At 39.5% G+C, this 12,644-nt stretch overlaps 1 protein-coding gene across 1 annotated transcript in view; it reads right to left on the bottom strand.

The window, feature by feature from the left end:
• Nucleotides 1-3,023, bottom strand: part of LOC131474510 (contactin-associated protein-like 4) — a 65,737-nt gene extending 62,714 nt beyond the window's left edge. Inside the window, exon 1 of the mRNA XM_058652416.1 lies at nt 2,704-3,023. Coding sequence (XP_058508399.1) covers nt 2,704-2,950 — 247 coding nt within the window. The 5' untranslated portion in view covers nt 2,951-3,023. The remainder of the gene's footprint in view (nt 1-2,703) is intronic.
• Nucleotides 3,024-12,644: the final 9,621 nt, after the last annotated feature.

Below are 12,644 nucleotides of genomic sequence, written 5' to 3'. Positions count from 1 at the left end.
GGTCCTCTGTTAGGATTCCCAAAAACACCAAAGAGTAGCTCAAACAACACTGAGTATTCTGAAATGAGTCTTAATCATAATCCTGTTGCAGGTCTGTGGAAAGATCTGAAAAACCTGAGACAGCTAGAGAACTTGAGATTCTTGTTCTGACTTGTTGCCAGACGTCCGACAAAAGAATCAAACCAAACAATTCCGAACTGTAGATCAGTTAAAAAAAGACTTAACAGTCCTAAAAACGTGGGATCATCTCAAACAGTTACCAGGGAACTGTCTCAAATCTCAATATTTAACAGAGGAGTCTGGTGTGTTTAGCGACAGCACTGCTGATCGCGAGCTGCATCACAAACCCTGCCGCTGTATTTCAGTCCAGTGACTGTGTCAGATGGAGTCTGTGCTCCAGTCATGGAGAAAGTACTGAACAAATATTTTTAATTAACTAACTCTAATGACTCAGTTACACTGAAAACAACTGCTTTACAAGTCACTAGTCACTCATTTCTGTGTCGTGTGCAAAACAAAGTCACGGCAGTTCCATGCAGCCATGCAGTGATGACTCCGCCCATGTTGAGTCGTGGAAAACCAAACTAAACCGTGCCGTGCCATGCTGTGGCAAGGCTGGGACCATAGGTGGAAAAGGGGCTTTAGAGAGGTCACTTAATGAAAAGATTAAAGGGACCATCATTTATGTCTATGCTATTTCCATTTGTTTTATTATTTGAAATATTTCATTGAATCACAAAATCTAAAGCAAAGTCTGATTAGTATTAAACCTGGAATGAACAATGATGGGAGGCGAATAAAAGAAATGAGCACCATGCTGTGTTGAGGAAAACCTAATGATTAAGCCGATAAACTCTGAAGGGAAATGATTACTGATGGTATACATCAAGTGACAACAAGGCAATCACAGATGGCAGACTTCACCCCATCACACAACAAGTCTATGTCGGCCTCTGTTGCACATATTGCAAGCAAGTGCGGAAGCACACATACAGACAGAGCCGCTAAAAACAATACTTCACTCCCACTCTGTGGGGTGAAGTAATGAGGATCTTTTTCTGTGTTTTTCTTGCATTAAAGAAAACTTTTTTACAATCGGTAGAGTCGTCCCGCTGGCTTGTTCAGAAGCCATATGGATCTAAAGCACTCCAACATACAGGCTTCTCTTTGTGGACCCGCTGACTACATCCATTTTTTATAAGCGTGCCCAACAAGCTGCTGGATCATATGAATATGGATTAAAGAACGACTGAGCAGGTGAACAGGTGTTCCTCACGAGGACTTGGTAAGTGTATAGGAGCTGCAGTATCATTAATGTATTATAAGGTGAGCGTTCCCTGACAAAGACGACTGATGCGTCCGTAAATCACGTGATCTAATAAACACAAGCATCTTCCTTTTTCCTCTCGTGAAATTGATCATGGAGAAACATTGGTGGTCATGACAGACCTGTCAGCTAATACAAAACGGTCCCTGCAGCCGCTCCAGCCACACTTCCTCTAATCAGGTACACTGCTGCCTCAGTGCTGAGCAGGTCAGTTACAACCAGCAGGAGAAACACAAACATCTGCCCTTATGCAACGTTTTTATGTCCTTTGCTCCTTTTGATTAATATCCAGAGTCAGCTTTTATACCTGTGCCACTGGCTCAGCACTAAAACAAAGTCCAGATGAGAGAACTCTAAGGTTTGTGAGATCATTAAGTGGATGATGTACTGTATGTTTGCTTTCTAAGTGGCCAAAAAGGGTTTGATGCAGTACTTATTGATTTTAGAGAGACAACAGCATTTTCTTCTCTTTAGGTTGTACAGTTTCCGACTCTGCTGAGTCCTATCATTTCCTTCAGGGTCATAAAAATCTTTATCTGCCTTATTCTGCTATTTCAGAGCTTATGCTCTCGCTCTCTCATAGCTGCTGTCTGTCAAGGGAAATAAAAAAAGAAATAAAAACCTGATGCTAAATATGTTATCTGTCCCTTTTTTGCTCAGACAAAATCCCTTATTTCCTTAAATGTTAAGTAAATCTTATTTGTCCACAGATGCTCATTCAAAATGCAATTTTCAACAATGCCAGACTCATGCTGTCTTTTCATCCAATTAATTATGTTGTGTTATTAAGGTTTCTTACATTCATAACACACACAAATGTGTGTTTCTATGTAAAATAATACCAATGTTGAGTTTTCAACACTATGAAGGGTCAGGATTTGTTTTATTTTTTACATTACATCACTTCAGATGTGGATTCTGCATGTACATTTACAAAGATCTACATAATCATGTCTAAATTGGAGTAAAATCAAATTGGATTTCAATTTAAAACTACATAGAAAGTATACTCGAGCTTATAATACACAGAAAAGACTGGGAATTCAAACTCAAGTCAAAAAAGAGAAAGTAATAATATTTAAATGGTGGAAAATTACATTGTTGGTGTTTCAAGCTGCATGTTTTGTCTATATTAAAATATTATTAAATAATGACATGATTACATGAATAAACCTGTTATAAAAATGATTGCTGTGCATCACGACTACTTTAAATCACAACAGATGTCTGTAGTCGGCTCCAAAGAGCAGGTGTGACTCAATCTAGCTCAATGACAACTGTTTAGAAAGTGTTTAAAAGTATATATTAAAAGTGTATCACTGTACAATGCTTGAAGAAAAATCACTGTAAAGATCATTTTAGATGTGCGTACTCACCTCCTCCTGTTACCCCGCATGAGCTGAAAAGTATCAGGGCGACCTGTGTAATAATTCCTGGGAGTTTTTTACTCCAGACATCCATGATGAAGTTGGAGCTGCTGCTGAATAGGAGGGAGACTGTCTGCTTCTCCTCTCCTCTCCTCCTTTCCCCCCCGAATCCTCCACCTCCTCTTCCTCTGCAATCACACACTTCCCAGATCCCAAGTGAATTTTTCACTTCAGGCTCCGCAGCGCTCCGCAGCATCCGCCTGGCTTCACAGTGATGACAGCAGATGCAAGAGGCTGCTCTCTGTTTGGCTGCTCTCTGCAGAGTGAGTGGATAGAAGAGGGAGAGAGCAAGGGAGAGGTAGAGGTGGGGGGAGAGGAGGGTGGCTTTCACTAGTGTCTCTACTCCAGGGAAAGGTACTTTAGTCATTAAAAGCACTTGATCCTTCAGCAGGAAACCCACTGCAGGCAGCAATATTCTGTCCCGACATTGTTTGAGAAAGAGTCATCTCAGGTCCCGTTAGACTCCAGGCTGCTCCTCACCGTCTGTCTGTCACCATGTAATCCAGCAGCAGGTCAGGCCACGGAGAGGGATCCTGCAGCACACATATCATGGCATAGCAAATCAATTAAATGCAGCCCATTGTGAGAGGAAAAAAGGGAAATAAAGTGATTATCCAAAATCTAATACGGAGTGTATTCTCTGCTCTGCTGCTGGACCTCAATTTATAGATTATTTTACAGACTCGGAACAAAAACGATTCATCCTCCACCCACACTGAAGTGTCTTTCACAGCAGTGGAGCGAGCACTTTCTTAAGAGAAAAGTGGATCATTTGTCTTTATACCACGAGAAAGAGAAAACGCAGAGCACTGCGAGTCCTTAAGATTAAAAATATCACCTTTCTACCGTTTAAGTTTTATGACTGTATTGTCTGCTACCACAATGTGGTCTCTTATTATATAATTTTAACAAAATGAAGCTGACTTTTAACTTTGATTTTCTTTGTACACATCAACTTTGTAAATCATTATTATTTATATTTTAAATAAATATTTTAAATATTTTATATTTCTTTTTATTTGAGGTTGCAGAAGTATTCTTTGTTGTTAAGGATGAAGTAGTAAATGTCGACATACAGGATGAGTGTGTGTGAGCGATAGTGAATCATTTGAACAGTGTGACAGAGTTATTATGGAAAGTTTTTGGTTGTTTTATTTTACAGTCTGAGTGAAACACTGCGTAAATGTCTCAGTATTGTTCACGACAGAAGAATAAGCTGCAGGCTTTTATGAGTATTATCACAGCGACTACTACAATCCCTGGATCATGTTGGGCTCCTTGTTTAATCTGACGAATGATGTTAGATACACAGTGATGCAAGCGAGGCTTTTCAGTGGCAGATATGCAGACGGCATGTGAATGAGGGAGAGCGAGAGAGAGCAGCTGACAACAGCTCCAGCTAAACCTCCACAGAGACGACTACTGCCACTGACATGCAGGGGATGTTTGTTTAAAATAAAAATCAGAGTGAGAGATGAACCTGTGGAAAAAAAAACACAGATAAACCTATTGTTTCTTTCTTTCCGTGATTGTTTGCGCTTCTGTAGATTAAAGCCTGGGCTCACAGTGAATATTTGCAGGGACAACATTTACTCAGCAAACACATTCCCGTGTCTACTGATTAAAAACTGATGTGTAACTGAGACCATCCAGTTCACTCACTTCATTTTAGTTTTATGCAAGATCACATAACATTCTGCCTTTGTCTATTACATGCATTTTCTTTTACGACAACATTCCAGCCTGGTGGTCGCCACTACTGAGTCAACTATTTGAGATTTAAACTTGTATGAGATTGAATATCATATCATCCATCCATCCATCTATCTTACACAGCTGTATCCTCCACGTGAGGGTTGCGGGGGGGTGCTGTGCCAATCTCAGCTGACATAGGATGATAGGCGGGGTTCACCCTGGACAGATCGCCAGTCCATCACAGGACCACAGAGAGACAAACAACCACTCTCACACCTACGGTCAATTTAGAGTGTCCAGTTTACCTAATCCCCATACTGAATGTTTTTGGACCCGGGTTTGAGACCCAGTCTCTGCAAAGGCAAGAGTGCTAACCACTACAGCAACTGTGTGGCCCCCCATACCATATTTAACATCATCTTTTTCCTTTAGAATCACTTAGAAGACACGAACACAATAAAGTAAGATAGTGAATATAGTGACAGACAAAATAAACAAGAGAAGCAAAAAGAATACCTGCAGATGGGTTGAACAATGAGCAAGTCCATCCAAACATCCATCCATGAATCCCGTCTGTGGTAATCCAAACACAGGCACATGGACGGGTCACTAAAGAGAGGAAAGAGGAGACGTCTCAGGACAGAAAAGAAGAGATGACAAATGCACCAAATTGAATACACACAAATGGAGGTAATGAGACACAGGTGCAACAAAGTAAATCACAGAGGTGGAAAACTCACTAGACCTGACCATAAAACAACAGACATGTCAAGAAAGGGATACTTTTAGAGACTCCTGCTTTTCTTTTCTTTACTTTTCTCTTCTGAGTTTTTTTCGTTTTTCCATTTGTAAGGATCAAGCATGTTCATGAGAGAACATCAAACACTAACTAACTTCATGTTGGCCAAAAGGTTATTTTCAATGAGTGAAAAATATTACAAAATAAAAGAGTAGTGTACACAAATTCTTCAGACAAAGTTTAACTTTAATTGTAAACACTTTAGTTTGGTTTTACTTTGCTGTCTTTCAATAAGACTGTTGACAAGTGAAAAACCGCTGATCTCATTTGACCCATTTTTAAGCGAAACAACTGCTTTCGCTTTGACATTGCGTGATGTTTCAGTGACTTTGTGCAGCTGTATTTCAGCCCCTCTGTAGCCTCCTGCCAGGCCTCACTTTGTATAACTCATTTTAATCTTGCATTTCAAATGAGGCCAGCCAATGACTGATGTACTCCCTCTCTACTTCATATGCACAACACCTGCTGTGGGCTGTGTAGGGCTTTTTGGCTTTGGCCAGACAAAACAAAAAAGACCTGCAGTTAGTTGAAGAGACGAGCTGTGAAGTTGTGAACAGGGGGGTTTGGAGAAGTTGTTCTTTTTCCAACAGTGATTTTGTTTCACTGATGCTTCCATCATTAAGTTCCATTATATTTGTTTTGGGAGTTGTTTTTATTTACAAAAGCAACATAAACTTATAGATCAAGGCAATAGTTGAGCAACTGCCACGCCCTGAGCGCTAATACATATGTATTTGTTTATAGACTGCTGTGCTGGGAAAGTGAGGAGTTCACAAAGTGACACAAATGTCAGTTTTCCTGTCAGAAAAGGCTGTCTAACAGCAAGGTAACACAGTCAATATATACTTAAGTGGTTGTTATGGTTGAAATCAGTCAGCAACAGTACGACACTGCAATTTTGGAGAAGTAGACTCAGATGCCGGTTGACAAAAAGCAATGGTCATTTACTGGTAAATGGCTTGAAACACAAACACTCAGTCAGGATGAGCAAAGGTATAAAAATCACAACGCTGAGGGCAGAGTCAACGAAAACAACCAGGGTCAAACACTGGAGACAAAACAAGAGAGTGCTGAAAAGTTACCAGGTGACTGAACAGATGAAGTGGCACAGACTGCATGATGGCGGGAGATTAAAAACTGGTGTGGCTAACTGAGCACAGGGCGGGGCATGTGACTAAGATGGTGGGCGTGGGGAAAATAACAGGAAGTAAAGTGATCCGCAACAGGAGAAGAATGTAAGGTTCAAAATAAAACAGGAAATGTCAAATATAACATTCATGTTGTTTTTTTGTACAAATGTTGTTTTTTATGGGGGATCACTGTAAGGCACAACTCTCCCAATGCTGAATGTCTTTACGTAACTATGAGGAGGATGGATTTTATGTGGGATTTCAACCTTCAATTAACGTCTCCTATATTATTTTGATGGTGCATCAACTTACAACAGGGTTCATGTCACATGTGTTTCAGGGCTGTGCCACAAAAAGAACTGCAACAATCTACTTCATGGCATATGTCACAAAATGTGCATTAAATGAGCAGAAGATTATTTAATCTGTGTAGAAAACCTAAACTACTTTCCTGCTTCAGAGTTCACTGGTATTGTTTTCTTGTCACCTAATGCACACGTTACCGTAACATACTGTATATTTTACGACAGTTGAAACAAACAATACCATTTACCAACTGTGGGAGGAGCAAATCCTATATTGTCTTAATTGAAGGGTGCTGTCATACCTGTATTTAATTCCGATTCAGTTAAACCTTAGTTTGATTCATTTTCACACTTCATTCTAGACTGAACATGCTCTCAACGCTATGTGCTTGTTAAAAGTTTTGTGATTTTTGCCATAATATATGTGATGATGAAGACGCACTGCTGCTGCATCCAGACACCTCTGATTAGAAGACGTGTTCTGGAGGAGTATAATGACCTACAGTATTCACCAGATATACATATTCCGGAGACACATCAGGTCATAGAGCCCATTTATAAGACTAGACTAGCTCGAACGCTGTAAATGCAGCTGGATACTACTCCTAAGTTGTGTACGCACTTCAAATGCAACCGAACTGAGACCACCCTCTCCAGGCGATCGCAGCCCGGTTGATTTGTGCCAGAACGGAGTGCGATTGCTGTGTCCACACAAGACCAATAGAACCCATCCAGAGGAGAAACGCCCCTGGTTCGGGTACACTGAGATTTTTTTCATCAATATTTATGTCACTAAGCAAAAAAAGTAAGAACAAGCGAGACAGTGGAGGCAATGAGGGAGTCATTCCTTCCTCCTTGTCTAATCCATGTGATTCTCTTATGCAGCATAAACATGAATGAGGGCATAGTTTCCCAGTAGAGACTGTCTGCACAGCAGTCTCATATACAGTATATGGGGTCAAACACAGTTTAAATGTCCCTAAGTGTACAATAGAAAAGGGCAGCAATTGTCTTTTAAGTAAATGAACAGTTGTTTTTTTTTGTTTTTTTTGCTGCATCAGTACAGGGAGAGACGGTTTAATTGTAACACTATAGCTTAATTATCAGTACAGAAGATGAACAGATGTTTTAGATAATATAAAACATTAGAATTTGCTTTGATGAAAAGTCAAAGTTCACATAAAGGTTTCAAGGTTTCAAGGTTTTTATTTGCCATTTGTGCTTAAACAGATATTCCAGGCACATAGGAAATCTTGTGCGGGTTCTACGAGTCAGTTGTAGGAGACAGAAACACAAACTTAAGTATAAATATAAAAGTATAAAAAGTAGACCTCAAATTGCACTGGGATTTATTGCAAACAGAGAAATCAGTGTCCTCCTCCAAGGACTTGGCATTTAAAAGAACAGACGTGTAAAAGATTACAGTTTGGAGAAACCTGATTAAATTTGAATGTGCATGATACGTTTAAATCAATCTACTGGCTGATGCAGGTGTTGTTTCACATTGTCTGTTCTCAATAAAACAAAAGTTTTTTCAGAATGTTCTCCAGCTGCTCGGTAAGCTGACTTGAAATGAGAATTGGAATTAGAATATTTAATTATTCTTTTCTGAATTTTCCCATTGGTTTTTTAGCAGTGACATTTCTTTGCAGGGAAGTGAGACGCTGGTGTTTAGACTCTGGTCACCTAGAATATGAAAGAAAGATTATCCTGCAACATACAGATGGACTTGTTTACGCGATGTGTCTGCACAGCACAGCACAGCAGAGCTAGTCTTTGTTTACTGGGCTGCCTGAAGCATTTCCCTTCCAGCCTGGAAGCAGGACTGTGTATGTATGTTTGCTCATTAGTTTGTTTTGGTTTTGTTCGTTTTTTTTCTTGAAGAAATCAAACTGCCCTCAACTGCTAAACAATATGAGAAACAATACATAAAGACTTGTGATTTATGTACAGCTTTGCCCGGTGCTGCTTATTCCACATAAGTAGCTTTGTTTCCATTATTGACTCCACACATTTTGTTGTTATTGGCCCGACGAATGAATAATTATGATAAGATTCAGCAACGGTGGGAGTAATTCAGATTCCTGCACTCTACCTTTTCAAAAATCCATTAATATGAACTATGAGATTAATGTTGGATCGATCAATTTCTGAACTTCAGTTCTTTAATGAGTTTACTTCACGAGTGAATACATCATCAAGTGCTGCACTTCAGCTTTCACTGAATCTTTTCTTGAGAAATGGGGAAAATAGGGGGAGCATTTGAAGATTTTAGGTTTCAGGAACAGACACAAGCAGTGCGATGGGCATGCCAACATGAGTTCACTGGAGATTTATGGTGTGGCTCCATTAAAGGGACAGTTGGGAGTCTGGTGGGGAGGGAGAGAGAGTGAGAGAGAGAGACAAGTTAGAGTAAAAAACTTTCAAAATGGGCTATAATGTTTAAAATATGTCATACCTGTAGGGGAAACAGAAGTGTCCTAAAATGAAATATAAATGGATTATGTGTGAAGGAAGTTGGAGGCTCAGGACTGACCAAAACTCAACATAGCTGGATACAAAGTGCTGCTTCATCGTCCTGATACTTCAGCATTAGAATCTTAACGGTGTCACTTTGAAAGCTTGCAGATCCAACTTTTGTTGATTCAAAAACGTGTCAAAGGTCAATATATGACACCAGCTTTTTTAGTACCTGCTCTGGAGATGTCCCAAGCAAGGTGAGCCGATCCTAAAATATGATGTCAACAGACCTGCATGCCACTGATCGGCAGTGAGTGTCATCACTGGAAGAGTCATGAGCGCCACGGCCAACACAGGAATCAAACTGAACAATGCTGAAATGCACATCGGTTAAAAAGACTTTACAATTCTGAAAACTGGAAGTTTTCAGAATCAAAACCCCTTCTGCTGTATTTAAGTTCAGCGATTGTGTCAGACGGAGTCTGTGCTCCGGTCATGCAGGAAGTACTCTTTTTACTTACTTCTGAGCAGAGACTAAAATCAGTGTACCAAAAATTCATAACTCCAGTAATGAGAGGGATTTACAATGAACTGTTAATAAACAATTACTTTTAATTAAGTGTAGAGGAATTGTTTGTTCCTCAGTTTTCTTTCTTCAATGAAAGTGTTGCCCGATTAATGATTGAAAATTGTTAATCAATTGTTAATCAAATGTAACTATAACCCCATACATATCCCAATGAAAATAGGTGATTTTGAAGCAAATAGGAACACAAATCACTGTTTTAGGCAACAGGATGTCGCATATTACTATTTACATTACTCCATTACAGTTATTTCAACAAGTAAAGGGGCTGAGAGAGCTATAGTGTTTAAAATATGTCACAGCCCAATGAAAATAAGTGATTCTGAAGCGATGATATCCCCTCAGCCACAAGGTAGGAGCACAAATCAATATCTGGCAACAGGAATAATATACATGTTATTATTTGCAATTGCCCTTTACAGATATTTCAACAAGTACAGGGGCTGAGTTGGCTATAATGTTTAAAATGTGTCACACCCAATAAAACTAAGTGATTTTGAAGCAAAAATATCGCCTCAGCCACAAGGAGCACAGAATAATATCTGGCAACTGGAATACTGTGTGGTACTATTTGCACTAGCCCTTTACAAGTATTTGAATAAGTGAAAAACAATGCAGAATATTATCATAGCTTATGTATTCACCAACCAAAGGTGTATCTTTGCTATTACGACAGACCGAATATATATTTGCACCAGTGGTGAACTGTGAGCACTACAGCTCGGCCTTCACCTCAGCCATCATTGTGGGGGGAAAAAGCAACAGTACAATGAATTGAAAGCGTTCAACAAATGCAATCCTGTAATTAACGAAGATGTAAACAAATAGACCATAACATCAATAACATTCTCCGCAACAAGAAACATTCTCAACATTAACTTTATAAAACTGGAGACAATTTAGGCTACATAGCTGAAAATAAATAAACATACTCAGTGCAAACATAGCCAAAATGTGGAAATATAAAATGAGGTCACCCTGAATGTCACTGCTGGCACCTACTCATTTCATCACCATGGACAGCGCTAAGAAATCACGGCGCACAACAAACCATACAAATTCATGAGCATCCTCAAACTACAATACAATTTCAAATGCACAATACGCACATTTAGCCCCTGTCCCGTCACCCATGTCCATGACTGGATAAAAATAGTCAGGAACGCAGAGATTTTGCCATTCGCTTTATGGGCAGTAGGTGGAGCCAAAGAAGATATTTTTACTTTAACTATATTTTTAGTTTTTTATTTAAAGTTCCCAAATAAGCATATTTTGTCTAGGTCGTATTACTATCTGAATCCATCTCCATCCATCCATTTTCTACCACTTTATCCTCCGCATACGGGGTATTGTGCCAATCTCAGCTGACATAGTGACTGGACAGTTTTGCTATAGTCCATCACAGGGCCACATATAGAGATAAACAACCATTCACGCTCACATTCATACCTACGGTCAATTTAGAGTTACCATTTAGCCTAATCCCCATATTGCATGTTTTTGGACTGTGGGAGGAAGCTGCAGAACCCAGAGTAAACCCGCTAATATACAATTTATAATTGGTGAACGAGGATGCAAATAACCACATGGTTACAAAAACCCTACATTCCATAAACACCGCTAAAGTGGACATCTGCATTTCATAAAAGAAGATCAGTTACTTATTTGCATCACAAACGGAGAAGTATTCGCCGCATGGTCTTAAAAGGGAGCTTTTTTGAAGTAAGACTATTGAAGCAGCATCAAATCAAAATGTAATAACAAGTTATGTTCAAAGCAGAATCTGCGTAATACAACTCAGTATGTAAACAACTGTTTTTCACAGCTTGTGACAACTTTACAATAACTATTAACTTGGCTCTACAAGACTATTTGGACTACGTTGTTCCAAGACCAGCTAACTAGCTCTCATAATGACTTAATGTCTGACTCAGTGTATTTACATTTGCCTCCAGTCAGATGACAGCTGATTTCTCCTGTAGCATCGACCTGGCTTAGCAGCAGGGGTGAATGAAAAAGCTTCTGTGTGAGTGCTTAGGCAGAGCTCGCTGGCTTTTTTGAGCTCGGTGCTGCAGGGTATTGACGTGGTTGTGAAGCGTGATATTAGGTGCAGGTCTCCGCGCCAGGATGCCTCACAGCCTTAACGATCACCAGGCATCGCTGACCCAACTGCAGTGAGTGACGGGAACCACTGAGATGGAAGAAAACGCTGTGTTCAGCTGTGACTTTCACACAGACATTAGGTGAAAAGTGACAAAGTAAACCTGCTGTCAGAACACAGATTACTGGGCAAAGTGGGGCCTAGAGTACAAACACAACCATACACACAGAACCCTGTCACCCATAATGGAATGGGAGGTGGGGTCAATCATTTTAGACTTAGTGTCACATTGTGAAAAAATGATCTTTAGCTGGCTTATATAATGCAGACCTGTGTGTGTTTTACAGTCTAAGGTGTAGCAAAGCAGAAACAGTAATACATAAAATAATCAGAATAAACAGGAGCTAGAGACTATTTATGATGCATGTGCTAGACTTTCCTTCTGCTAGAGGTCAGCAATGGAAGCCTAAGCCACAGTAAGCTTTTATAAAACTTTTATATCCACATGTGGAAAATTGGCTCCACCCAAAAACACTAACATAAATTATAAATACAAGCGACCAGCAAAATGGACAAAGTGAACAGGCCAGCTTCAGTTTACATGCTATTCAATGTAGCTTAATATTTTCACATTTTAACTATTTAACAATTTAATCACACTTGGTACAAAGCATTTCTTGTGGACAATTTGTGGGATAATAGTATTTTTATATAAGCAGTTCAAAATTGACAGATTGCTGGTTATATGAGGAGTTTTCTTTTTGATACACATCATATACTGTACTCGCTTAAATGCATCTGTAGTTTCCTTGTG

This window comes from Solea solea, chromosome 15, assembly GCF_958295425.1.
Source record: "Solea solea chromosome 15, fSolSol10.1, whole genome shotgun sequence".
NCBI classification, from domain to species: Eukaryota; Metazoa; Chordata; class Actinopteri; order Pleuronectiformes; family Soleidae; genus Solea; species Solea solea.
The sequence above is the reverse complement of the archived record's forward strand: the minus strand, read 5'-3'. Positions and strand labels throughout refer to the sequence as shown.